This window comes from Megascapheus bottae, chromosome 7 (genome assembly GCF_031878675.1).
Source record: "Megascapheus bottae isolate mThoBot1 chromosome 7, mThoBot2.hap1, whole genome shotgun sequence".
In the NCBI taxonomy this organism is placed as follows: domain Eukaryota; kingdom Metazoa; phylum Chordata; class Mammalia; order Rodentia; family Geomyidae; genus Megascapheus; species Megascapheus bottae.
Genome location: NC_143515.1, coordinates 49,914,748 through 49,941,364, shown reverse-complemented (window position 1 = coordinate 49,941,364; position 26,617 = coordinate 49,914,748). Strand labels below are relative to the sequence as shown.

Here is a 26,617-nt window from a genome sequence, read left to right as displayed (position 1 = left end):
AAAATCAAATAGTCAGGACATCAGAAGTAGATTATTTACTACTCTCTTAGGATTGAATACCACAGGTAGGCTTTTTTATGACTGTTTCTTTGGTTTCATTCACCAACTGGATATTTTCCTTTTCTTCAAGAATGTAGCTCAATATCTCACAACTATTTTTCCACAGATACTCAATAAGGTTAGAAAATAAGAAGAAAATCCAGATTCCTTTAAGAGAGGTGACTGCTTACAAACCTCAATTAGTACTGGATATTTGCAGTACTCTAACATGAGAAAAGGCTTCCCTAAGAAAACACCACAACTGAGGGCTTTCTTTAACCCCGATCCCCACCTTCGTGTGTGTGTGTGTGTGTGTGTGTGTGTGTGTGTGTGTGTGTGTGTGTGTGTGTGTGTGTGTGTGTTTCTCTCCCTAGGTTGTAAATGGAGAGTCCCAGGAGAGCATCACATGCTTTCACCATCCTCTACTGGGAGTCTACCTCATGCTAAGGGACCTATTGCTAAGGGGAGTCCCTGTACTACAATGGAAAACTACCAGTAGGAGGAACTAAGGAAGAACCGCTAACTCATTCAGGCACATTTTGTCCATCAGCAAATATTTATTATGTATGAAACACCATGCAAATGTCTGCAAACACAGGGATAAAAAGGCACAGAACATGTGATCATTGACCCTGTGAGAAGGTAAAGGACTAGGTCATATAAAGGAATAGTTGTGGTTATGGAAGTTAGGAAATAGAACCAAGAACAAGGTGATACTATGTTGCTAGGAGGGAGAATTAGTTTCAAAGGACAAAGAGATCCTTCCAATATATAAAAGGTATGATTCAGGATTTAAAAATGAAGAAAAATAAGCACTAAGGTTAGAAAGGAGAGATGAACAGATAGGTATAGGAGAAAAGAGGAAAGAGGAATCTTTTAAAGATAAGAACAAATACACTTGGGAATTTTGTCCTTTACCTTTCATTAATGGTATAAATGTTTGAAAATGTGCTTCTCTATCTTTAAAATTATGTTTGCCAAAACATAGAATCAAGCTAATTGAAATGTTAGCTGCTTAACCAAAATTCTCTTAAAAGGGTTAGCCATTTAAGAATGGCCAACTAGAGGAAATGGTAAAAGTATCTGAATTACTGATATCTTTGTTATCTGGAAGGTAAAACAAAGTTTCTTTGACTTTATGCACCTATATTGAAGAAACCAAAGTCATAATTGTCTATTTCAGTTGACAGGGACTGCTTCTTGTCCACTAAGTTAAATCACAAGAGGTAGCTGTCTCTATGAAGTGATTAAGCTCACAGATTTAGAAGCCAGATTCTTTGGGTTCAGCCATTGTTTTTGTAGCCTACTAGAGTATGTTCTATGCCACATCTCCTCATTAGATAAAAAAGGATCGGATTTTATTGTTTAGGGGTTTTAGTGACTATTCAATGGGCTAATATTTATAAACATAGAACATTTATGAGATTGTTTGTGGCATATGTGTTTGTGTGTGTACATATGTATATGTGCTACATTCTAGCACTTGAGTCTTAACTTTTCAGCTTTGATGGGTTAATTACAGACCAGAGTTTCACTGGCTTTTCTGCCTGGGCTGACTTTGAATCAAGATCCTCAACTCTCAGTCTCCTGAATAGATAGGATTTTAGGTGTGAACCATTGCCCTTGAATGGTTTTAGAACACATGCACACACACACACACACACACACACACACATTAAATTAGCAAATTATCTAGAAATCACAAATTGTTTCAACAGCTTCTGATTGTTCACTTGCTAAACTCCAGACTATGTTGGGTTCTCAGAATAAAAAGTGTCATGCTGATGCTTACTGCATCCCCATCTCATAGTCCAACAGGAATAAATAATGGGCCACCGAATACAAACACTTTAAATCAAATCTAAAGGTCCAAAAAGTTGCCAAAGAAACTAAAATAATTTATAAGGTCTGTAAGGAAATGGCATTTTGTGCTTCTTTTCTTTTTCTTTCTAGACCTTGACTTGACCTTGTCCTAGAGAAGTACCTACTGTTGCTATATGTCATTTTGATGAATAGAAATTCAGTTGTTTTCCTCCAAGATTTGGTTAAAGGAGCATTTAGGACAATACTATTAATATCACAATGATGCTCTAAGTTACCAGCAGAACAGGGAACCCCTGCCCATTTCTGACCTGACTTGTTGCCAGGCAGCTCTGCAGAGCACTGGGATGAAATGGATGGGATTTTGAGTAAAGACTGAAAATCTTTATCTTATTCTCACCAACTTTTTGTGTGTTTTAATGAGGAGCAGTCCCATATGATTGAACATAACTGAATTGTTACTAGTCAAATGTGACTTGAACCAAAACAAGGCTGGTAGACATTACAAGGAACCATTTAAACACAGAAATTGATATACCAAAAGTTTATTTTACAACAATCATTACAATGGCAAAGTAGAGGCAGGATTAGAAAGAGGAAGATCTTGGAGAAGAGAGATTAGCTAGATGCTAGGTGGCAATAGTATCAGTTCAGGAAAATTAAGTAAGAGGGGATACAAAGTTCTAAAACTACATTGATCAAAAAGAAGCAGTAGCCAGGTAAAGAGGTGAATTGTTAGTATCAGGATGGATGATCTGAGTTTAAAAGGTATTTAACTTTAATCAAGTCTTCTACACATTCATAACTGAAAGAAAATTCAACTGTAAAAAACTCTTAAGTATCATTAAAACGGGACTCTACCATTGCAAGTGTATAATATGAAAGCATTTTTCATGGAAAGTTTAGATTTTTGAGATGAGGGATAATACAATTTATATAAATTACATATTAAAATGGTAACTTAGATGAGTTAAATGAAATATTATTCATCAATTTTATTTAGTAAAATTAATCTTAATCCTATTTTACTATTAATAAAACTACAAGAAAACATGCACACATGTCACATTTCTATTGCAGAGAGTTTGATTCAAAACTTATTAGGTAGGAAATTCAAGCATGAGGAAATTATGTCAAGGTTTTAGAGTAGGACTGTATTGAAGGATGAGTTTGTTCTTCACAGTAGTAAATTTCAGATACCTATGAGGCATCCAGGTGGAAATACTGAATAACTAGATGTGAATAGAATTATTGTGGTTGAGTTAATTCAGGAGTGAAGGGTTTGGGAAAGCAGTAAATCAGTACTTGATCATTAAAATCCCATGTAAAATTTTAGGGATAGACTCAGTTTTATAGCCTAGGCCTTGATAATCAATTACATTTTGATTTTTCCATTAGAAATATTGTCTGTCTATCCTATTAGTTCCATTTATTCTTGAGCAAGAAGGTTTTCTGGGATAGGTCCATGAGGAAGTTGATTTTCTTGAAAGGAAGACCTCATTAGGTGTCTTCCATAGAAACAGACATGTTATCTCAGGGATATTGTGTATCTTTTCACCAGAAATATGCTTTGTTGCCAGAAATGAGTAATACTTTGTTCAGGTGGTCTCTAGGGAGCCAGAGGTGTTGATGTAAGAATTTCCAGGTCTAGCTCACCATCATGTGAAGAAATCTCATAAAGACATCACACATGCTCTCTCAAAGCCCTCCAAATAGCTATTATCCTAGCTATTCAGGAGGTTGAGACCTGAGGATCAAGCTTCAAAGGCATCCAGGGTATAAAAGGACCTGAGCCTTTTATCTCTAATTAACCTCTAGAAAATGGAGATGTGGGGCTTGATTCAAAGGTAGGGCAGTAGCCTTGAGCTGAAGAGCTCAGGGACAATAGCCAGGTCAAGTTCAAGCCGCAAGCCCCACCAAAAAAAAAAATTGAACAAGTAATATTTTTAGAACACGGGAATTTTTAACCATCACAGCTCCTGAGAATCTCAATCTAAATACTAAAATGTTACTGGATTCCTGAAAATCATATCAAGATTATAAATATTTGCTATTTTAAGCTGCTAGAGTGTGGGGAGATTTATTGCCCAGCAAGGACTCACAATTTAAAATACAAAGTACATAATGGGTGAACATTTGTAGTGTGTTGAGTGAGCCAAATGAAAATGTTTTCTGAAGGCAATGTTTTGAAAAGCTACTACCTACAGAAGAAACAGAGTTATAAACAAATTTTAAAAAGCAATCTCTTATCTTAACAGCTTGGTAGAAAATAAGAAGGCTAATGAAGGCAACTCATAACTGATTAAATTAGAGCAGATTTAAGGGCATTGTGTACAAAAGCTTTGGCTGCACTCAGAAGCAATGGAACACATAAAGGAACAAAGTTTATAAGGAAAATTTTGTCTAGCTTGGTAACATCCTAAACTTTAAATTATTTCTACTAGCACAGGAGTTTAGAAATTATCAGGGCCAAAAGTGAGCACACTCAGCCTCTCCACAGAAACGTTGATATCCCAGTAAAACCTAGATCCTGATGGAGAATTGAAAGAAATCTCTTGGGAAACAATTGGAAATAATGAAAAAAATAGAAGAAACATATATTTTTTTTCAAAAGTGGATTAGAACCTTTCATTAGAGTTGGAGAAATAAGTTGAAACTTTTGGAAGGTGGACCTGAAAGGGAAAATTGAGGTCATAACTGAAAGTGTAACATTTTAGATGTAGAATTTTTCTTTCCTGTACTTAATTGGGAGGCATCAAGGTATTTTAATAAAGGAATCCCATCATCAAAGAAGCACACTAGCAAATTAACCATGATCAAAGAAGTATAATTAAGCTATATAAAACAAATTAGAAAGTATTCAGAATAGAGATTGAGAGATAACTGAGAAGGTGAGTGATACATGTGTATGGTCATCAGATAAGAGCCACGTGGCCAAAAGAATACAAGGAAAAATTATTTAATAGTATTGATACTCATTTACTATATTTTCACTGCAACAGAATTTCAGTGAAAGGAAAAAGGAAAACATCTGGAAGTACACTGAAGGGCTTCAAAGAGACTAAATCATTCAGAGCCTAAATGATACACTAAAGAAAATATCAAATATTTTAGAAAATGAAAAACTGAATTAACTTCTACAGCAGGTGTCAGAATCAAAGTGTAATCACTGTCTCAATCAGATACACAAAACGGTAAACGACACCAGATAGTATGGTAATAATGATCACCAAAGACTCTGCCCAGAAGACTAACTTGCACAAAGTTCACATAATCTTCCACACAAAGGACTTCTACAAGGGTATTTTCCCAGCAACTGTGAGTTCCCTCTTAAACTGAATTAATGTGAACCATAATATGAATCATGATAGTCAGAAATGACTGCTTCAAAACATCTGTTGTGATTCTCATCTCTGTTTTCCAACACTTCCTCCAGCCTTGAATTCTTCCAAAATAACCAGAGTTCAGTATGGCACATATTCCCAATTACAGATGACTGAATAAAATTACTAATTTTTTTACTTACTTTAAATTTAGGTTGATACTTCATAAAGAAAAAAATGAAGGAAAAAACTGGCCTCTCTTCCCAACAACATATTAAATAAGTAGATATTTTTATCTGCATAGCACTTTCACCAAGAAATGTAATCTCTGCCTCTTACATTTTTACCAAAGATCATTCTATCATACCTTAGAGAACTGGATATGAGACTTTCAAAACACCAATTTTATATTTTCTCAAAGTTCTAATCTACATACTCTCTGATTCATATGAGAAATAAGAAAACAAAATCTATTATGTATGGGTTAAGTTGGAGTGTTAACAACATGAAGGAAATATTAAAATAAAATTTCCTTGCACACAATGGCAATAAAATATATTCAACTATATATTTTTCAATATGAGATGCTAATATAAGATTCTTACAAATAATGTATTTGTTTCTCAAAAGAATATCTCAAATAGAAATAACTTCCATTCAAGAGAAGCTTTTGGAAACAACCTCTTCAACAAGTGCTGGCAAAACTGGTTAAGAACCTGGGGACAACTAAAGTTGGATCCTTCTTTGTCACCCTGCACTAGGATTAACTCCAAATGGGTCAAAGACTTTGAGGTAAAAGCAGATACATTGAGAACTTTACAAGAAGAAATAGGAGATACACTAGATCTCCTTGGCACAGGCTGAAACATTCTTAATAAGGACCAAGAAACACAACAAATCTGAGAAAGTCTGGATAAGTGGGACTGTATTAAGCTGCAGAGCTTCTGTATGACAAAGGACATAGATAGCAAATTAACTAGAGAGCTCTCTAGTTAGAGAAGGTCTTCACTAACCATACAATGGACAAAGGCCTCATACCTAAAATATATCAACAGCTCAAAAAATTGAATCACTCCAAGACTCATTTCCAAAGAAACAACCATCCCAATAAAAGATGGGCCAAAGACTTAAAGGGAGCCTTCTGTGAAGAAGATATAAGAATGGCCTATGGACACATGAAGAAATGAATGACATTTCTGGCCATAAAAGAAATGCAAATCAAAACAACACTAAGATTCCACCTCACTCCAGTTAGAATGGCCATGAACAAGAGATCTAGTAACAACAGATGCTGGAGGGGATGGGGCCAGGAGGGATCACTACTACACTGCTGGTGGGAGTATAAACTCGTTCAACCACTATGGAAAGCAGTGTGGCAGTGCCTCAAAAGACTAAACACAGAACTCCCCTATGACCCAGCAGTTCCACTACTTGGCATTTACCCAATTATCCAGAAACAAGGGCATACTAAATCCACTAGCACATCGATGTTCATTGCAGCACTATTTACCATGGTAAAGATGTGGAACCAACCCAGATGCCCCTCAGTTGAGTGGATCAACAAGATGTGGTATTTGTATACAATGGAATTCTATTCTGCTGTCAGAAAGAACGACATCGCCCCATTTGTAAGGAAATGGAAAGACTTAGAAAAAATCATTAAGTGAAGTAAGCCAGACTCAAGGGAACATAGGTTCAATGGTTTCCCTCATTTGTCATAATCAGTAGAAACCTTGGGCTCTCCTAGCAGAGATTTACCATAGAGCAAAACCTAGATACATAGGCCACATAGTATGGCACTGAATGAAAGGACCTCTAGGATATAGAAACAAAAGCCATATAATGAGTGATTGTTGCCCTTAATGTACTGTTATCTCTCACCTCTTTTGCTGTCCCTTGGTTATCTCATATTGTTACAGTATTTCACCTTGTTATCTGATATATTGTATATATGCTTATTTGGTTATTTGAAATCGGATAGAGAAGGGGAAAAACAAGATGAGGGGTACAGGTTGTGGGAGGGAAATGGGGACCAAGATATGAGAAAGGGCATCAATGTTTGTGAAGTAATGCACTTTCTATCTGGTGAATATAATGTAACCTTTCTATTAATTACAATAAACATATGGAAAAAAGAGAAGCTTTTGGGAGGATACTTAGGTTGTATCATGTTTATGTTGGTAAGTGCTCACATATAACACCCTAAAAGGGTGTTCATGAATTAAATCTTACAGTCATAGTATAAATACCATAATGTGTAAAGGCAGAAAAAGATGAGAAAGATGTGACATGCTACTAATATTGGCCATTTATTTGGGGCTAAGTAATATTTACTATAAATACATTATCCTTCTAGTTTCTACTAAAAAGGTAGATCAAAAGGTATATTCTTAAATCAAAATCAATTAAGAGCTTGGCTTCAAAATATAGATTCTGTCCCAGCAGAGTACAAAGAAGAAACACTTAAGGCAAATATGTACAACAATTCACTAATCAAATTTGCGATGCTCTTTCATGCTCCCAAGATGAAAGGATCTCAAAGAGCACTTCTTACTCATCATCTCCCCCACACTCCATGACATTTCCTCTGGTCAGGACCAACGCATCCTTTCATAGTCACGGAAGTGAATCAGCCCATATTTATGTGTCTTTCTTCTATACATCAGAGAGGTGCTTAGTAATCTTCAATTACCATCAGTAGACTAATATGTAAGAGATGATTTCTAGAAGTGACACCATTGGAAAAATTCAGAATATAATGAGATAAGTTTCAGCTCACATTTTGCTGATTATATTTAAGAAATTGCTTTTTCAATATTAAGTAATCCTCCAGCTTGCTAATGTGAATTCTTTTTTTTTTTTTGCCAGTCCTGGGCTTGAGCTCAGGTTTTGAGCAATGTCCTTGGACTTTCTCAAGGCTAGCACTCTACCACTTGAGCCTCAGCACCACTTCCAGCTTTTTGCTATGTATGTGGGGTACCGAGGAATTGAACCCGGGTCATCGGCATGCTAGGCAAGCACTCTACCACTAGGCCAAACTCCCGGCCCCTAATGTGAATTCTTATGATAAAGCAATTCATAATTTGCAAGTCATGTATAGTGTTTGTCAAACTTATCATCTATCCCTTGTTCTTACAAATAGTCTCTAATTAAGATAATTAGAACTACAAGAAGAGAAGTTGAATGCATATCAAGATAAAAAAATTATAAACAACAGTAAAAAGGCAACTTAACAATACATTTAAGCGATAGGGTAGTGAGGATGCCAGCAGACATATTCCTCATTTATGCAACAAACATTTATTAAAGTAGTTCTGAGTGAACAGCTCTTTTATAGGCACAAAGGCTCACATAGATGTAGCTCATTAGGTATGTAGTATTACTGACCACGCTTCTAGCCTGCACTGAAAGAATTATTAACAGACTACATTTTCATATTATTTTCACTACTAATCATCCTTGTTATAAATGTTTCTTTGCCATCAGACATTTTGTCTCTGTTTGAAGGTAATAGATAGTTACTATCAAACTTGAAAACAATTCATGACAGAAGTAGCCTATAACAAATGAGGTAATTATTGAGCTAAGGCAACCGGTAATCCACTGAAAATCTTTGCACCAAACTTTTTTTCAACAATTACTATGGCCAATTCTTAGTTAAAGACCTAGAAAAACAACATCAGTTAAAATATGCAAACTTTCAATAATAAAAGTTTACTAATTGTTATACTTTTTCTATACCATCCACAAAATGATAGATAACTTCCTCAGAATTACATTGTAACCAAATGGAAATGTTAAGTTTATGGTTTGCCTAATCTGCTGTATTTTCAATATTTAGTTAAATCAGTTATTCTTTCTGAAAACTTTTTTATTGAGCACTCAGCCTCTAAGTACTGTTAGGAATTCCTCAATTTCATTTCATATCTTTCCTATTTCTCTTTTATTTATTTATTTTTATTTTTTATTGTGTTACAGTTACATTTGCCAGATAGTAGATGTATTACTTCTCACCCATTGATACCCCTTCTCATGTTGTCTCTTTATCTCACAAACCCTGACAATTTCAAAAAACAGCACTGTATGGCTTGCAGCTCAAAAGTCAGAGCATTTCTATTTATATAACAAAAAAGATTAACCTATCAAAACTAGGCCACCTTATTCAATACTTTTTTTTACTCCAAGGTGTGATACCTTTTAAGATCACATTTAATCAAAATTTAAATGTGATTACATTTTCAAGTGAAATCAAACTTCGAAGAATGGAGGATAAACCACACCAAATATTCAAATTTTCATTGAAATTATTTGCCAATTAGCTTTTTGAAGTTACCTAGTTGAAATAGCATCATATATTTCAGCAAGAATGGAGCATATTTTAATGAATACAATCAACTTTGTTGTTTGTTGCCTCACTCTATTAATTAGAGATGGATATTAGGTATTTAAATGAAATTGGTACATGGTGGATACTTTACTGACTTTGAAGGCTTCCCTAGCAATTTAATGGATAGGCAAAATTTATATCTTTTATGGAGAAAATATATCCCTTCCTTTTCCTTCACTTCCTTTGCTTTTCTGTAAAGCTCCCAGACTTTTACTCTTTGAATATTAAATTTTTTTCTTCTTCCATGTATATACCATTATAAGACAGAATTACAGATAAGCTCAGCATTTAAAAAACTAAACAAACAACAAAAATGCCTATCTATGCTAATTAAGATTGTATGATGAAACATGAAACAAAGTAACTTATATCCATGCAAAGTGACTTAGTGAGTCAATAAAAATTAAATTTTTATATACACAATAGAAATAAGGGGAGAAAAGTACAAAGTTTACTTGGACAGATATGAACTAAGATTGAGTTGATACAAGAGTGGACAGTGGTAATGATGTGTATGTGGGAATTTCAGGAACCATAACTTAAGACAAGCCCAAGAAACAAGGGGGATTTGGGAGACTTCTAATAAAAGACCAAGAATATCTAGAGAAACCTAGATAAGCCAAAGTAAATGGCTACATGAGGCTTAGAATGGAGATTCAGAAAGAAAATGGCATATACAAGGCATCCTTCAAAATGACACCTCCACTAAACTTGCTGAGGAAGACAGTGAGCTGGCACAGATTCCTAGAAAGCCAATTATTGACTTATAAAAGGACCCTCAGCCCAGACCTGGTCAGAAATGGCAAAAATAGCATTCAAGCAGACCAAAATCCTTTGACCATAACAGCAACAGCATTTGTTTGAGTAATTCTGTGATCTGAGTGAAATCATGGCACAACCTTTTTTCAAGCTAAAAGTATAATTGGTTATGGATCAATAAGTAATTTCTTTTAGAAGGAAAACATTCTTAGTTTCCTTTCTTTCTTACATATTTATTTATCGTTTGAACTTGTAAGCCTCCTAAATCAGAACAGAACAAATATATTATGAAAGCTGGGATTACTCTAAGAAGCAAGATTCTTTACTGTACTATACTTAGTTAAGTTTATCTCAACCTATCATTTATTTATGATGCCATAAAAGTCCAAATGCTCTCAGTTTTGATTGTTAGGCATTTTCTGAAAAGCAGCTGAAATTGCTTTCCCAATGTTTCCATTTTGACAACTACCTTTTGAATGGAAAATTTATGATGGTTCAATAATGGTTGTATTGAGGGGTGTGTGTGTGTGTGTGTGTGTGTGTGTGTGTGTGTGTGTGTGTGTGTGTTTGTGTGTTTTAGGGTTTTGCATGTTTGTTTGTTTTTGAAATTGGCAATGAATCCAGAACCCATATTCAGCATCAACCCATAACCCTTCCACCCTTTAACTCTTTCAGATTAGTGGGAATTTAAGGAGTTTAATGTGAAAGTATGGTAGAAATATAAGTTCATAAAAGCCTTGAGAATTTAGGTACAAAAGTCTGTAGTATATTTTGGTATTTAGTGGCTTTCTTAATAATTTTAGGAGTAGTGCCCCAAAGCCAATTTTTAACAGAAAAAAACCCTGATGACTTAAACTTCATTTGAGGCCTGAGAATTGCCCAAAAGACAACTTATAAATAAAAACATACAAATCAGTCTTACCTTACGACAAGTTGTAGGAGAGATAAACTAAACTGAAAAACAAACTTGAGGATGAAGAGAACTAAGTTCTTCTGAAACTTTTAGGAGATAAGGATTTCAGATGAAGACCAGTGACTATAAGAACCCTAAAGCTTTTGTGCTTAATTTTTAACAGTGCTATGAGTTGAACCCAGGGTCTGTCAGAGGCAGGCTAGTACCAGGCACAGACAGGTAGCTCCACCAGCAACTCACAGTTCCAGTTGTGGAGTTTCAACCATGTGTGTTATTTTGATCTAATAGTAGTTTACTGTCTCTGAACAATGAAACATTATGTGTGCTTTTTTTTGCAAGTAATACAAGTACATGAGAAAATTACAACCAAAATTGTTAGTAATTATTTGAATGCAAAGATAATAAGAGATAAAACTATAGTCAATGGAAGAACTTTAAAATGACAAGAAAGCTTTTCATTCATTACTATCTTCTGAGTAAGAACTCATGGGAGTTTTAGAACATAGAGCAAAAGAATGGTCATGGACCAGAAATGATCAGAATCCATACCATTTCCATGACACAAATATCCTAGAAGTTAGGGCCAGGAGTTTGGCCTAGTGGTAGAGTGCTTGTCTAGCATGCACAAAGACCCAGGTTTGATTCCTCAGTACCACATACACAGAAAGAAAAAGCCAGAAGTGGTGCTGTGGATCAAGTAGTAGAGTTCTAGCCTTGAGAAAACCCAAGGTCAGTGCTCACGCCCTGAGTACAAGCCCCAGGATTGGCAAAAAAAATAGCCTAGAAGTTATTTTGGGTCATTGTCTTTCATATATCCAAATATAATTAAAGTTTCTCTTCATTCCTTGGGTTTCATGTGATATTGCCTGATATTTTTCTCTCTGGCAAGAAATGGAGTCAGAACTCTGAAACCAGACATTTGCATGTCACTAGTGTTGCAAGTTCCTGCTTCCAGCCAGGTGGTATAATATCTATTGAGCAATAACTTATTTTATTAATTTGATCAGTCTGCCTAAAGGCACTAAAAGAACACCACCAGAGACTTTATGGACACAAATTGAGAGAAATTCCCTCTCAAAAAGAATCTTTTCCCTAATTGTAAAGCAGTTGTTAACAGTAATAAATCTGAAGTTTTAATATCTCTAGATAATATTCCTGTCTTTATGTTCTGTTTATTATATATATAATATATATATATATATATATCCTCTTCTGATATCCATGGTGGGCAGGAGGGGGGGCGGGTGGAGAATGCAATCCAAGAGGTAACATTATAAAACTGCATATGAAAAGTTAACAGCATATTTAAGATCCAAAGAAAATGCCCAGCCTTATTTAGACAGTACTTACTATATGCAGTTCCAGGTAATCACCCAGGCCTGAAGAGCTGTCCACTCGTACCAATACAGCTTCTTTCTGAACAGTGCTAAACCCTATGGCCAGTCTGTCTGCTCGTGTGCTTGGCCGGTCATTTGGAGGCCACTTATATGTGATTTGTCCACCACCTTTGCTAAAGATATACGTTGTCCCAGCTGGAAAACAACGAAAACAAAAACACCAATTAGTCCCAATCTTGTGTGTTTCTCATGTGGACAACATATCAGTCATGCACTGACTTTACACAAATCTACAATAAGGCAAGTAATAGATTTAAAACAAACACGCTCAAGAAAGAGAATTGAATTAAGATAAACAGAGAAGCAATGTGGTCTCAATATACTCATTAACTCTACCAGCAGGTGTTTTAGAACAAACTATAGATTATGGCGTGATTTTTTTTCCATTGAGCTGGACAAGTATGATATGTAATAGGGCTTTATTTCTTCCTGCCACTTTTTAAGAAATAGTTCAGTCAGTGGGAAATTGACTAAGGGCTTCTGAAAAACAACAGAAACATATATCAACTTGTTTTTGCAACAAAAGCTACATGTAGATATGACAGGGTCATTCAGTATAGCAGAGAAAATTCTATCAAATACACCACCAGTGAAACTTTTATGGGGAAAGGGGTTATTCATATGTGACAGATGATAAGAAATGGACAGACATCTATAAGCTCCAGCAGTCAGGTTGAGGCAATACATATAATAGGTTCAATCTATAGAAGTCAGGTCTTATTTAGCAAGCAACAACATCTAGTGGTTGTCATGAGAAGTCTCACTGGCTCCACCCTCTAATTCCTCTCCTCCATGAAGGGAGTAGGACTAGTCTTAAACACTGAGGAGAATGTCACACACAATCTGATTCTGCCAGTTCACATGCTTTTCCTGGATGATTATGACACAAGCAAATCACTTGTCCCAACCAAAATGTGTATTTAATAAGCCCAGACAGGTCTAGGGAGAATCTATACAGGAGAGAATAGCCTTTGAATAACACCAACAAAATTAAATGTCATTGTGTATTTACTAAGTGCCTACTGTGACGAACCATAAAATGTCAACTTGACTGCACCAATCCAATCCCAAGTAGTGGGTGATATTTCCTTTCTGGGCTTTTCTGTGAGGGCATATCTGGATGAAATTAGCATTTGTATTGGTCTGAGTAACCCAGATTGCTCCATCCTCTGTTGAGTGGCCATCATTTAAATTTTTTGAGGGTTTGAACAGGACAAATTAGGGGAAAAAAAGTTGGGCTTTCCTTTTCTTGTCTGGCTGTTTAATGTAGGGAATGTTTTATTTTTTCCTCTGCCTTCAGGGATCCTGATTCTCAAGCCTTCAGGATCAGACTAAATTTTACACTATTGGTTCTCTGTTTCTCATCTTTCAAACTACACCAGCAGCCTTCTCAGATCTCCATGTAAGAGGCAGCGTGTGTGTGTGAGTGTGAGTGTGTGTGTGTGTGTGTGTGTGTGTGTGTGTATGTGGTATTGCACATTGGTTCTGTTTCTCTAGAGAACTCTACCATGTGTAAAACATGGAAAAGAGCATCATTAATGATTAGGCTGCAAAACATTCTATTTTTATAAGAAAAGATCTTCTATTATGAGTAATACATGTGAATGTTGTATATAGACAATATGGTCTGAAGATAACAGTGCATTGTTTCTATGAACAGAAATTTCCAATTAAATGAACTTGACTTCCTGTCATGTTTGTGTGGAATTAAAGAGTGGGCTGATTTTATGCCCTTTTTTGTTGTGGAGTTCTACCAATCTTTGTTTTAAATCTTAGACACTTATTTTCATAGGCCCTTGAGTATATTCAGAAACCTCTGAAATATGCACATAATAACTGGAGGTTATTGATATGTAAGAGCTCTTGGTAAGCAATCTTGTCCTAGGAAACATGTCAGAGGTCAACAACATAAAGGTGATAAATCAGAATATTGATTTTAAAAACAAATTGGTAGAGGGCTATTCACTTTTTTGTTAATTTTGTGAGATATCAAAGGAATTAATTTATCTCATTCACATGAGAAAATGAACTGTGCATCAAAAATGTAAAACTTTCCACAGTTGTCTATGTCTACATCATAGACATTCTTCTGCACTGATACTGATAAGCAAGTGCTCTTTGATAAGTGTTTTTCAGTTCTCATTTCCTGCAATTAAATATTAACCACTTTAATAAACTGCTTGTCATTAAAATGTATTATGTAAAAGTTAATATTTCTTTTTAAAGTATTAGTTGCCTCCATATGCTAATACTTTGTGACCCATTTATGTTTTTCCTTTACATTAACATTTTTCTCTATGGCTATGTATTTCATGAGGATTAAGAAAATAATGTTCCATAGTAGAGATACTATATAACAGTGTAAAATGTCCACCCTATCTAAGAAGTCTGATGTATTCTATCAGAACACAGAGAGCAGCAGTACATAAGCTATTATCTTCATCTATACTCATCTATTACCAACTCTTTCTGTTATATAGAAAGCAGGAAAAATATCTCTCCTATGTAAAATCCTTGAGAAAATTTAGCTACAAGAGTTGAGGTGTTATCTAAAGTTGAATTAAACTGATACTCAAGCTGTTTTTCAGACACCCGTTCTTACTATCACAAAGAAAATCCTAATAAAGTTCACTGGACCTGCCAGTCTGAATTTGTGAAGGTCAGCTGTTATTATATTTCAGTGCTTCATATCCATATGGTGACATTTATCCTTTGTATACATACAACCTTCATTCACCTCTCAATCTTATGAAACAAATAAACATTACCTATACTTGTAAAATAGCAGAGCATTTAAAATTAGTAAGCTTACAGTATCTTCACTTCTGCAGTTATGCTTCTAATTCCTTAAGGATAGAGCTTAAGATGAAATTTTAAGGTTTGTATGTTCAGTAAGATAAATGCAACAAGTTGGAACTGATTACAAGCTCATGATTCCTAGTTACCCAGGAAGCTGAAATCAGAGAATCATCATTTCAAGTGAGTTCAGGCAGAAAGATTTGCAAAACTTTGTTTACAAATAACTACTAAGAAAAAGGCATGCGGGAAGTATAGCTCAAGGGGTAGAGTGCCAGCTATGACTAAGAAAGCCACGTGAGAGTTCAAGGGCTTAAGTACAAATCCCAGATTCACAAAAATATATGATAATACAGATATCTTGTGGGGAGCCCGGCCCCTCCCACGCGGTGGCAGGACCTGGAGGCGTTCGTCCCCCTCTCACTGTGGGGCGGCCTGCGGTGCTGGTGGCTGCGTGACTCAGGGATATCTGCCGCATGACCGGATGAAGGCCGGCATCCATTTTGGGGAGTGCTGCCATTGTTAGTGGAAGCCTGGTCTCTGCGTGGCCGGATGCATGAAGGGTGCATGACTGGGGCGTGTGAAGCCATGACTGGAGGGCCTGAGTGAGCTGGCATGAGTTGACTGGCCCACTGCCTGTATATAGCGGCCTGGAGAGAGGAAGGAGCGGGGAGGAGGAGAAGAATAAAGGATCCTGCTTAAGCTAGCATTGTGTCGCGCGTCTTCCTTGCGGGACAGGGATAGCGCATGATAATATCTTTACTTGAAATTTAATTTATCATGACTTACTCTTTCTTTTTTGTGACTAAACTTTAAACAGCATTGTAAAGCACTATATCATTTGTGTAATATCTATAATGTTTTTAGCTTTATTCCTTTTTAGATAGTATTTCTGTGTTTTGTCTATGAACAGGTTGGATTACCAGACTGCTGATAAATAATCCTTTTTCTTTGTAATTACTTTATGGGCCTTGAGGTGTCATGTTAACAGCAAAAGGTTTTAGTACTATCTGTCAAATGCTGCACTTTTTTTCAATGTCCTTTTAGTTAGACAATGGAGTCTCTTCTTTGTACACTGTGGCATACTGCCACAGGAAAATTTCACAATATACAGATAAATTAGAAGTTTGGTATTACCGCAGATTTCTTGTATCTACCTCCACAGACATCTGACTTATTTATTTTTAAACTACTTGGTATCATACTTGACAAAATTTCCTATATCCCATCAAGACACAATTCTCATAATCAAATATAGAGGGGAAGAAAGCAACTTAATTTTACATTGTTCTATGAATCAATGTCATGATGTACTTCCTATAGGAGAGGCCGTTGGAGATTTAGAATAAAGTCTGGCCTTGGATATCCCTAGTTTCAAATTCTGATCATATCATTTGCTATCTATATTCTGACCTAAATGATTTGTGCTACATCTCATGTTTCTAATTATCTGAATAAAATGGAGCTAGCCACTCAGTTTTATTAAACATCATCCAGGATTAAATGAGATATTAACAGTAATACTTTACTCCAGTTCTTAATACATGATAATTGTCCTAGAAAAATTGGTGTGTTTTGTGTGTAAGTGTGTGCACCATAAAAAGTAGCATTCTTTTTGTTTTATAGTAAATGTAAAAAATGTGAAAATTAGAATATTTAATTGTATTTCAGTTATGTTCAAAATGATAACTTTTTAAAAGGATCTTTTTATGTTGTAGTGCTTGTTCATCTTTTCAGTATTTTATTCTATGGCTCAGCACTTTAGTTGATATAAATCAATTGTTATTATATATTATACCTATGATATTACAATGTGATTATTTTACATAAGTTATTAACATTATGTATATTTACTAATCATTGACAATTATGATGATATCTCATTTAATTACAAGGGAGTTTTCATGAGAAATAAAATATCAATTCATTGTCAACAATAATCCAGGTCATAAAATTTATGCAGCACACAGTAGAAAATTTCACTCCATCTTAAATAAATTAACGAGTCTACATAAAACAACCCCAAAACTTTGAACTACATTTTTTCAAATCTTGTCATTAGAGAGACATGTGACACTATTCTATGTGAGTGAATTAAATATGCACTGGCAACTTGATCATTGCATCACACTTTTCATCAATATGTAGGCAAGAGCAGTGGGATGTGTAGCTTTGTTATTGATGCTGGTTTTTATACAAAAAATAAAGATTTATTGCAAATTAACCCTGGGATGCAGCACATTACTAAATGTAGGGTGACTCAATCTTAAAGTGGTTTTCTGTACTCTCTCGATTAAAGTTATGCAGCGCGTCCTTTCCACTTGCTCTGAACACAGTACCTTGCAAACTTATTTGGCTTTTTCACTCAAGGCTGGTACTCTACCATGTTGCAGCTATTTTGCTGGCCAATTAGAGACAAGAGTCTTACAAACTTTTTCACCTAAGCTGATTTTGAACCAGAATCTTCATAGCTCTGCCACATGAGTCATTAAGATAATAAGCTTGAGCCATCAGTGCTCAACTTATCTCACTCATTCTAAATTTACCAGGTGTATAATGAGCAGTGACAACATATTTTACAATGCACTAAATGTTTTTAAAAGTTCTACATGGGCTTCTGTTGCTAATGTTTTCACTGACTGTGATAAGATAATAAGAAATGTTTGAAATTTTCCAGAATAGGTTCTTTACCTGGAGTCTTCTCTCTACCTCTTTCTTATCAACCATCCCTTCCCTTAATGCTACTCCCTCAGCCTGACTTTACAAAAGCTAATTTATTCTCCCAAATGGATTGAGTCTCTTTGAAAACAAAATCCAATCAACACATATAGGTCGGTATTTTAGTAATTGCTCTGCATTCTTGTTACATGAACAGTAATATAATTAACTTATGAAAAGATTAGCTTCTGGCATATAACACATATTTGAATAAAAGGTTCTTTTCTTGAAGACCTATAATTCTTCAAATGTCACCATGTAACCAACATGAAACACTCAAGCCATTATGTTTCTATTAAATGTACCAAGGATATAACACTTTTTCCAGTGAAAGTTTGCCAGGCAGTCAGATGTAAATTAAAATAATTATAAATAAGGAACACTTTTATTCCTCCTATAACGAAGTCAAAATGACATTGTTAAATTCAAATTTTCTGAACATTTTCTACTTAGGTGGAAATATTCTTAAGTAAAACTCATGGAAGTTTAACGTGATAAAGAGATCTCCTTGTTTGTCTAAAACATTTTAGATAGTAGTAAAATATCTCCATTAGTGAAAGAAACAAAAATCTGAGTTTCTAAAGCAACAGCCTATTGCATTTCAGTATTTCTAAATTATAAATTTTGTGGAGAATAATAGTTTTTCCATTCCTTAAATTTTTGTATAAAGAATAATTAAAAACTTAAGTGAGCATGTATTATATTAGAAAAGATGAAAGTAATTAGAGCAAGAGAAATCCTTGCCTGTAATCAACTGTAACTCTAAAAGCTAATAACACTAGTATTGAGCAATAACTAATGGACCTTTAATCTATGTTTATATCTAAGGTAGAAAATTTATGAGAAAAGGGAAATAAAATAAAGAGTACATATATCATAACCTGAAATTTGTGGTAGAAGAGGCTAACTTAGTAGAGCTGACAATTTAATTCCAACCAACTAAAAGACATGAGCCAGAAGCTAGTGGCTCATTCTTGGAAACATAGCTACTCAAGAAGCTGAGATGTGAACATTGAGGTTAGAAGCCAGCTAGAACAGTAAAGTCTCTAAGACTCTTAATTCAAATTGATCACCAAAAATCAAGAAGTGGAGTTATGGTTGGGCAAAAAAAAAGGGGTCAGGCCTGTTCTTGTACCAGTACCAAGCTGTTTTGATAACCAGATATTAAATCACAGACCTATGGCCACCTAATCTTTGACAAGGGGGACAAAAAAAAAATAGAATGGAAGAAAGACAGCCTCTTCAACAAGAGGTGCTGGCAGAACTGGTTAAGCACCTGCAGAAAATTGAAGTTGGACCCTTCTTTGTCATCCTGCACTAGAATTAACTCCAAATGGATCAAAGACCTCGAGGTAAAAGCCGACACACTGAAAACTTTACAAGAAGGAATAGGAGACACACTAGGCCTCCTTGGCACAGGTCAAACTTTCTTAATAAGACCTCAAGAATCACAGAAAATCAGAGAAAGGCTGGATAAGTGGGACTACATTAAACTGCACAGCTTTTGTATGGCAAGGGACATAGCTAGTAAATTCATAGGAATTCTACAGAATAGGAGAAGACCTTCACTAACCATACAATGGACAAAGACCTCATTTCTAAAATATATCAACAGCTCAAAAAATTGAATTACTCCAAAGCTAATCTCCAAAGAAACAACCATCCCATTAAAAGATGGGCCAAAGACTTAAAGAGAGTCTTCTCTGAAGAAGAAATAAAAATGGCCTATAGACACATGAAGAAAAGCTTGACATCTCTGGCCATAAAAGAAATGCAAATCAAAACAACGCTAAGATTCCACCTCACTCCAGTTAGAATGGCCAGGATCAAGAAAACTAATAACAACAGATGCTGAAGGGGATGTGACCAGGAGGGATCACTCCTACACTGTTGGTGGGAGTGCAAACTTGTTCAACCACTATGGAAAGCAGTATGGCAGTTCCTCAAAAGACTAAACATAGAGCTCCCCTATGACCCAGCAGTTCCACTACTTGGCATTTACACAATTGTCCAGAAACAAGGACATACTAAATCCACTAGCACAACAATGTTCATTGCAGCACTATTTACCATAGCAAAGATATGGAACCAACCTAGATGTCCCTCAGTTGATGAGTGGATCAACAAGATGTGGTATTTGTACACAATGGAATTCTATGCTGCTGTCAGAAAGAATGACATCACCCCATTTGTAAGGAAATGAAAGACTTAGAAAAAATCATATGAAGTGAAATAAGCCAGACTCAAAGGAACATAGGCTCAATGGTTTCCCTCATTTGTCATAATCAGTAGAAAACCTGGGCTCACCTAGCAGAGATTTGCAATAGAGCAAAACCTAGATTCATAAGGCCATACAGTATGACACTAAATGAAAGGACCTCTAGAATATAGACACAAAAGCCATATAATGAGTGATTGTTGTCCTTAATGTACTATGTTATCTCTCATCTCTTTTGCTCTCCGTTGGTTATCTCATATTGTTACAGTATGTCACTTTGTTATCTGATATATTGGATATATTTGTAGTTGGTTATTTGAAATTGGATAGGGAAGGGGGAAAACAAGATGAGGGGTGGGGGTGGGGGGGAATGGGGATCAAGACATGAGAAAGGGTATCAATGTTTGTGAAGTAATGCACCTTCTATCTGGCAAATATAATGTAACCCTCTCTTAATTACAATAAAAAAATATGAAAAAAAAAAGGTCAGGCACTTTGCCCAGACCATGAGTTCAATCCTCAGAACAGGCATAAGAAAAAAAGAAAGAATAAAGAACTAGAGAGTAAAGCAATGCTTATAATAACCTATCTTTAAAAAAGAGATAACCTACGGCCTGGAGTTTGGCCTAGTGGTAAAGTGCTTGCCTAGCATGCACAAAGACCTGGGTTCAATTCCTTGGTACCACATACATAGAAAAAAAGCCAGAAGTGGTTCTGAGGCTCAAGTGGTAGAGCTCTAGCCTTGAGAAAGTCCAAGGACAGTGCTCAGGCCCTGAACTCAAGCCCAGGATTAGCAAAAAAAGAGAGAGATAACCTAAAAAATAAAACAGACCCTTAATATATAGCTAAAATTGTTTAGATCCTGGTCTGAGTTTCTTGCGCAGATCCAAGTAGAAATACTTGGAATATTTCATACAATTACCTTATAATGTAAATCTTATACAAAGAGGTAGGGATAGTACTCAAAGTAGGAAAAATAATGGGAAACTATTTCTTTTTCTCTTTCTTTCTTTCTTTCTTTCTTTCTGTCTTTCTTTCTTTCTTTCTTCCTTTTCTTTCTTTCTTTTCTTTTCTTTCTTTCTTTCTTTCTTTCTTTCTTTCTTTCTTTCTTTCTTTCTTTCTTTCTGTCTTTCTCTTGAACTCTTGAACTCTGGGCCTGAGCATTGTCTCTGTTCAGCTCAAGGATGCCTTCCTACCCCTAGAGCCACAGCGCCACTTCCCCTTTTCTAGTGATTAATTGGAGATAAGAGTCTCATGATCTTTAGTGCCCAGGCTGGCTCTGAACCAAGATCCTCAGATCTCAGCTTCTTGAGTAGCTAGGATCATAAGCATGAGCCATTGTGCCCAGCTGGGAAGTTATTTCTATATGGAACTTAGGTATTTTAGCAGAACCCCAATCATTTTTGGAATTAAAGAGCATTACTGAACTGAAAAAAAATAAAAACTGTTGAACTTTAATTGAACAGAGTGCTCATAGAACAAGTTAGAAAGAATCAGAATTGTTGGTCTGTTGTTTCCACCATGAATTTCTTCAGAGTGGCACTATACAGAGCCAGATACAGAGCCACAATACTTCACTAAAGTTGGAGTTTATCACAAAGGCTCTTGCACCCCATCAGAATCAGAGATGTCATTATACTAACTAACAAGGGCTTATTGAGCAGTGAACAAACTTCCCCATGACAGAAAAAGAGGCAGGAACACCCAGATCTCACAATAGACTTGCAAGATAGAAAAGCAGGTAAGGCATCCTTTCTACCTAGACAGTCCAGATTCAGCCTTATCTCAGGAAAGATACCAACCAGTTGAAAGTGAAATAAATGATGTGTGTTTACTCAAATAAGAAGTTCCAATCAAATAAAACTTGAAAGAAAATAGAAAAGGGAAAAACTATCATGGTGATTTCCTATGAAGTCAGGAACCATTTATCTCAAAAATAATTTAAATAGTAATTATGTCTTCAGTTAAAAAAAATTCCTTTGTCTACTGGCCCAAATCTTTTTGTTGAAAGTATGAAATGTGAAAATTTTTCATATATTTTTCTAATAAATTACTATTTCTTAGAATTATCAATTTATAAATGCATTATTTTTTTCTGTCCTTGACATTTAGGTAAAGAGTATGTTTCAATGGAAATAAAGTATTCAGTCTTTTAAAAACAAGCATGTTCCTCCGTGACACCTGCAGTTATTTTTTAGGATGTAAGTGGATGCAAGGGTGATCTCTCTCTTCTATATCCTTGACATGTGTTCAAGAATAGTACAAAGAGTGACACTCTGCAGTTAACAACTAATCTTTTCCCAACTTTTAATGGAATAATAAAAAAGAGACTGAATTTCCCATACAACATAGCAGATCTAGCACACAAACTAAAACCATTCAGACAAAAGATATGACTTACATTCACTGGAAAAATACAAGGACATAATTATGTATTCAGTTACTGATATTGATTGAATTCATTTCAGTGAGTCTAGTCTCTCTTTTCTGCCTTATGAGGAAATACATGAAAATACAAAATGCTCATTAGCCACCCTTTCTCTTGGTTTTCTGATTAGGACCAATAGTGTGAGAGAGAGGAACATAAAACTTAAAACATGTAGGCCTTTCTCTCAAGGGGATATATTTGTACAGTAACAATAAAAAACAGGACAAAGCAGCTTGGGTGAGTCAGTTGTCAGATCAATGGTTATCAAGGCATGTCACCATCTAGTTTAAGAGATAACTAGACTTTTGCAAGTAATGACATGCAAAGCACAGTTAATGGTAATCTAGGGGGAAAATGGCAAAAATAATTAATAAAGCTTGGTGCAAGAGACTCAGAACTCTAATTATATCTACTTAGGAGGCAAAGATCTCAGGGTCAAAGTTCAAAGCCAGTCCAGGCAAGAATGTCTATCTGACTATTATCTCTAATTATTCTAGTTAGTCAACTTATTCTAGTTATTTCTGTAGTTATTCGAAGTTTTTAAATTATTTTCAAAGTAACGATATTATTATAGAAAGTCTATGCAGTAACAATTCATTCAGTATTCTATCTGCAATATACTTTAAAACAAACATTATTTTTCTCTGAAGTACATGAAAATCCCCGCCCCCGCCAAAAAAAAAAAAGCAGCTGATCGATTTCTGTAGTTTGTCCTGTCGAGTGAAACAAACTTTTAAGATTAATCTGACTCAAAGTCTTCCAAAACTTGTAAAAGTCAAGTGACTTTAGAGGGACTTTGGCTGAGAGGGGGGGAAATAAGTATGAACTACTTCTAATCAGATTAAGGAAAACTTCACAAAGACAGCAAAATAATTCAAAAGAATCTCACAGCCAATAATACCTAGACCATCAAATACTTATATCCTAGCTTCTAAAGCAAGACACCCTCAAGCAGTAAGTGAATTTTATTAAGAAGTCTCTGGCAAGAATCTCAGGAACCAATTTGCATTACAGTTATAGAGAGCAACAATAAGAAGAGAAGAAATCAAATTGCATCTTTAGATTCTCTAAGAACAATCTTGTTTAGAAGAGGACTAAATAGGTTGTACCAGGTTCCTAGAAAGTCCTTACAATTAGTATCAAAAATAGAAGTAACATTTGCACAATAATATCCTTCAATTTACTTATTTAAAAAGTTAGCTGTTCAAATTTTGAACAATTAGAGCAAAATTTAAAAACTCATCCAATAAACCAGACACTCAGTCAACCTTTTGTTCATTCATTTGTCATAGTAAACTATTACATAAATCACAGAAATTTGTGTGAAATGTTCTCCATTCTTAAAATCATGTAGTAACAGAGCCTAAGTCACAATATGCTGTCCCAGCATTATGACAAGAATTTATATGTGAGATAATGTCTTCTGTTAATTTGCAATCTAAGAAAAGATAATCATATTATATAAAAGGTTAAGAAAATATAGAAATATAAACAATTATTTATTATGTTACTGGTGTATATAGAAATGACTGTTCATTGTCTGGAGTTTGACCAAGTGGTAGAGTAATTGCCTAGCATGCACAAAGACCGGGGTTCGATTCGTTGGTAGCATATACATAGAAAAAAAAAACAGAACTGGTGCTGTGGCTAAAGTGGTAGAGCTCTAGATTGAAAAAGTCAGAAAGAACAGAGCTCAGGCCCTGAGTTCAAGGCCCAGGAATGGAAAAAAAAAAAAAAGAACTGACTGTTCATTATGGTTGTGATAAAAGAGATTAATCAAAAGTTAGAAAAGTGGTAATTGTGGCAAGGGGATCATATTCCTTCTAATAAAATAAAATTATGTAGATATACATATGTATGCATATATGTACATATATATATATATATATAGAGAGAGAGAGAGAGAGAGAGAGACAGAGACAGAGAATCCATCAGGAAAAACGATATTTCATTTGCAGGAACATGGATGGACTTGCAACAAAAAGATGTTAAGTATGTAAGTTAATAAATATGTTAGAACTACAATATAAATCTATATAATATATGTAAATATATATGGGGTTATATGCATATATGACCAGATATATTAAATAAAGTATGGCATATGGAGGAGAAAATGCAAATATTGTAACTGCTTTCAACAACTAATAAGCAGCTTAACAAAATAAGAACCAGGAAACTGGAGTTTAAGGGGTTGGGTGAGAGGTGAGATGAAGAGGAGATAGTTAAAGGGAAGCTAGCTGAATAGAGAGGGGAAGGATGGATAAATATAGCCATAATATTCAAGATACATCTGTATAGGTGGAACTGGAAAGATTGAAGGTGTGAGTGAGGTTGAGAGAGTGTGGGGGGTAATGAAATGGATAACTTGAACAAGACACATTGTATTCATCAAATGATACATTAACTTAAACCCTTCCATACAATTATTTAAGGACAATGTTAGAAATTCCCTTCTAAGATTATGTTTTTGAAATGGTGTTGATAAAGTGCTAGAAAGAGACTTTCATTGAGATTAGGAATTATGTATTTTGAGCAACACAAACAAATAAAGCTGTACAAAGACAGAAGTATGAAGTAGCAGAAGTATGCTTCTGGAAAACTGAAAGGCAACAGCAAAGAACAATTCAAGAATAAAGCATTTGCTCTCTCTCAGATAACTAATTGAGTATATAATAGCAGCACTATAGGGTAGTAGTGATAGGAAACTAGTCACCACGCAAAACAAGATTCAAATTCTTGATTTTTTCTTATTGGCATGGTTCATGTTGTGTGTCATTTGATTTTAAATGTTGTAATAAGTGCTCCTTTTTATTGATACCCATTTAAGAATTATAGGGAATTTCTTTATCCCTTGATATAATACCAATTTTGTTTTGGAAAATAACATTGGAAAGAGTTCTGGAAAGATAAGAGCTAATTAAAAAAAATTGAATCACTCCAAAACTAATCTCCAAAGAAACAACCATCTCATTAAAAGATGGGCCAAAGACTTAAAGAGAGTCTTCTCTGAAGAAGAAATAAAAATGGCCTATAGACACATGAAGAAATGCTCAACATCTCTGTTCATAAAAGAAATGCAAATCAAAACAACGCTAAGATTCCACCTCACTCCAGTTAGAATGGCCAGGATCAAGAAAACTAATAACAACAGATGCTGGAGGGGATGTGACCAGGAGGGATCACTACTACACTGCTGGTTGGAGTGCAAACTTGTTCAACCACTATGGAAAGCAGAATGGCAGTTCCTCAAAAGACTAAACATAGAGCTCCCCTATGACCCAGCAATTCCACTACTTGGCATTTACTCACTCATCCAAAAACAAGGACATACTCAATCCACTAGCACAATGATGTTCACTGCAGCACTATTTACCATAGCAAAGATATGGAACCAACCCAGATGCCCTTCAGTTGATGAGTGGATCAACAAGATGTGGTATTTGTACACAATGGAATTCTATGCTGCTGTCAGAAAGAATGACATCTCCCCATTTGTAAAGAAATGGAAAGACTTAGAAAAAATCACATTAAGTGAAGCAAGCCAGACTCAAAGGAACATAGGCTCAATGGTTTCCCTCATTTGTCATAATCAGTAGAAACTTTGGGCTCTCCTAGCAGAGACTTACAATAGAACAAAACCTTGATACATAGTCCACATAGTATGGCACTAAACGAAAGGACCTCCAGGATACAGAAACAAAAGCCATATAATGAGTGATTGTGTCCTTAATGTACTATGTTATCTCTCAACTCTTTTGCTGTCCCTTGGTTATCTCATATTTTTACAGTATTTCACCTGATTATCTGATATAATG

At 35.2% G+C, this 26,617-nt stretch overlaps 1 protein-coding gene across 25 annotated transcripts in view; it reads right to left on the bottom strand.

Moving 5' to 3' along the window:
* Nrxn1 (neurexin 1) overlaps window positions 1-26,617 on the bottom strand; it is a 997,953-nt gene that overhangs the window by 282,817 nt on the left and 688,519 nt on the right. For all 25 annotated transcript variants that reach the window (XM_090336957.1, XM_090336958.1, XM_090336944.1 and 22 more), the window contains one exon: window positions 12,593-12,774. In XM_090336957.1, coding sequence (XP_090193083.1) covers window positions 12,593-12,774 — 182 coding nt within the window. The remainder of the gene's footprint in view (window positions 1-12,592; window positions 12,775-26,617) is intronic.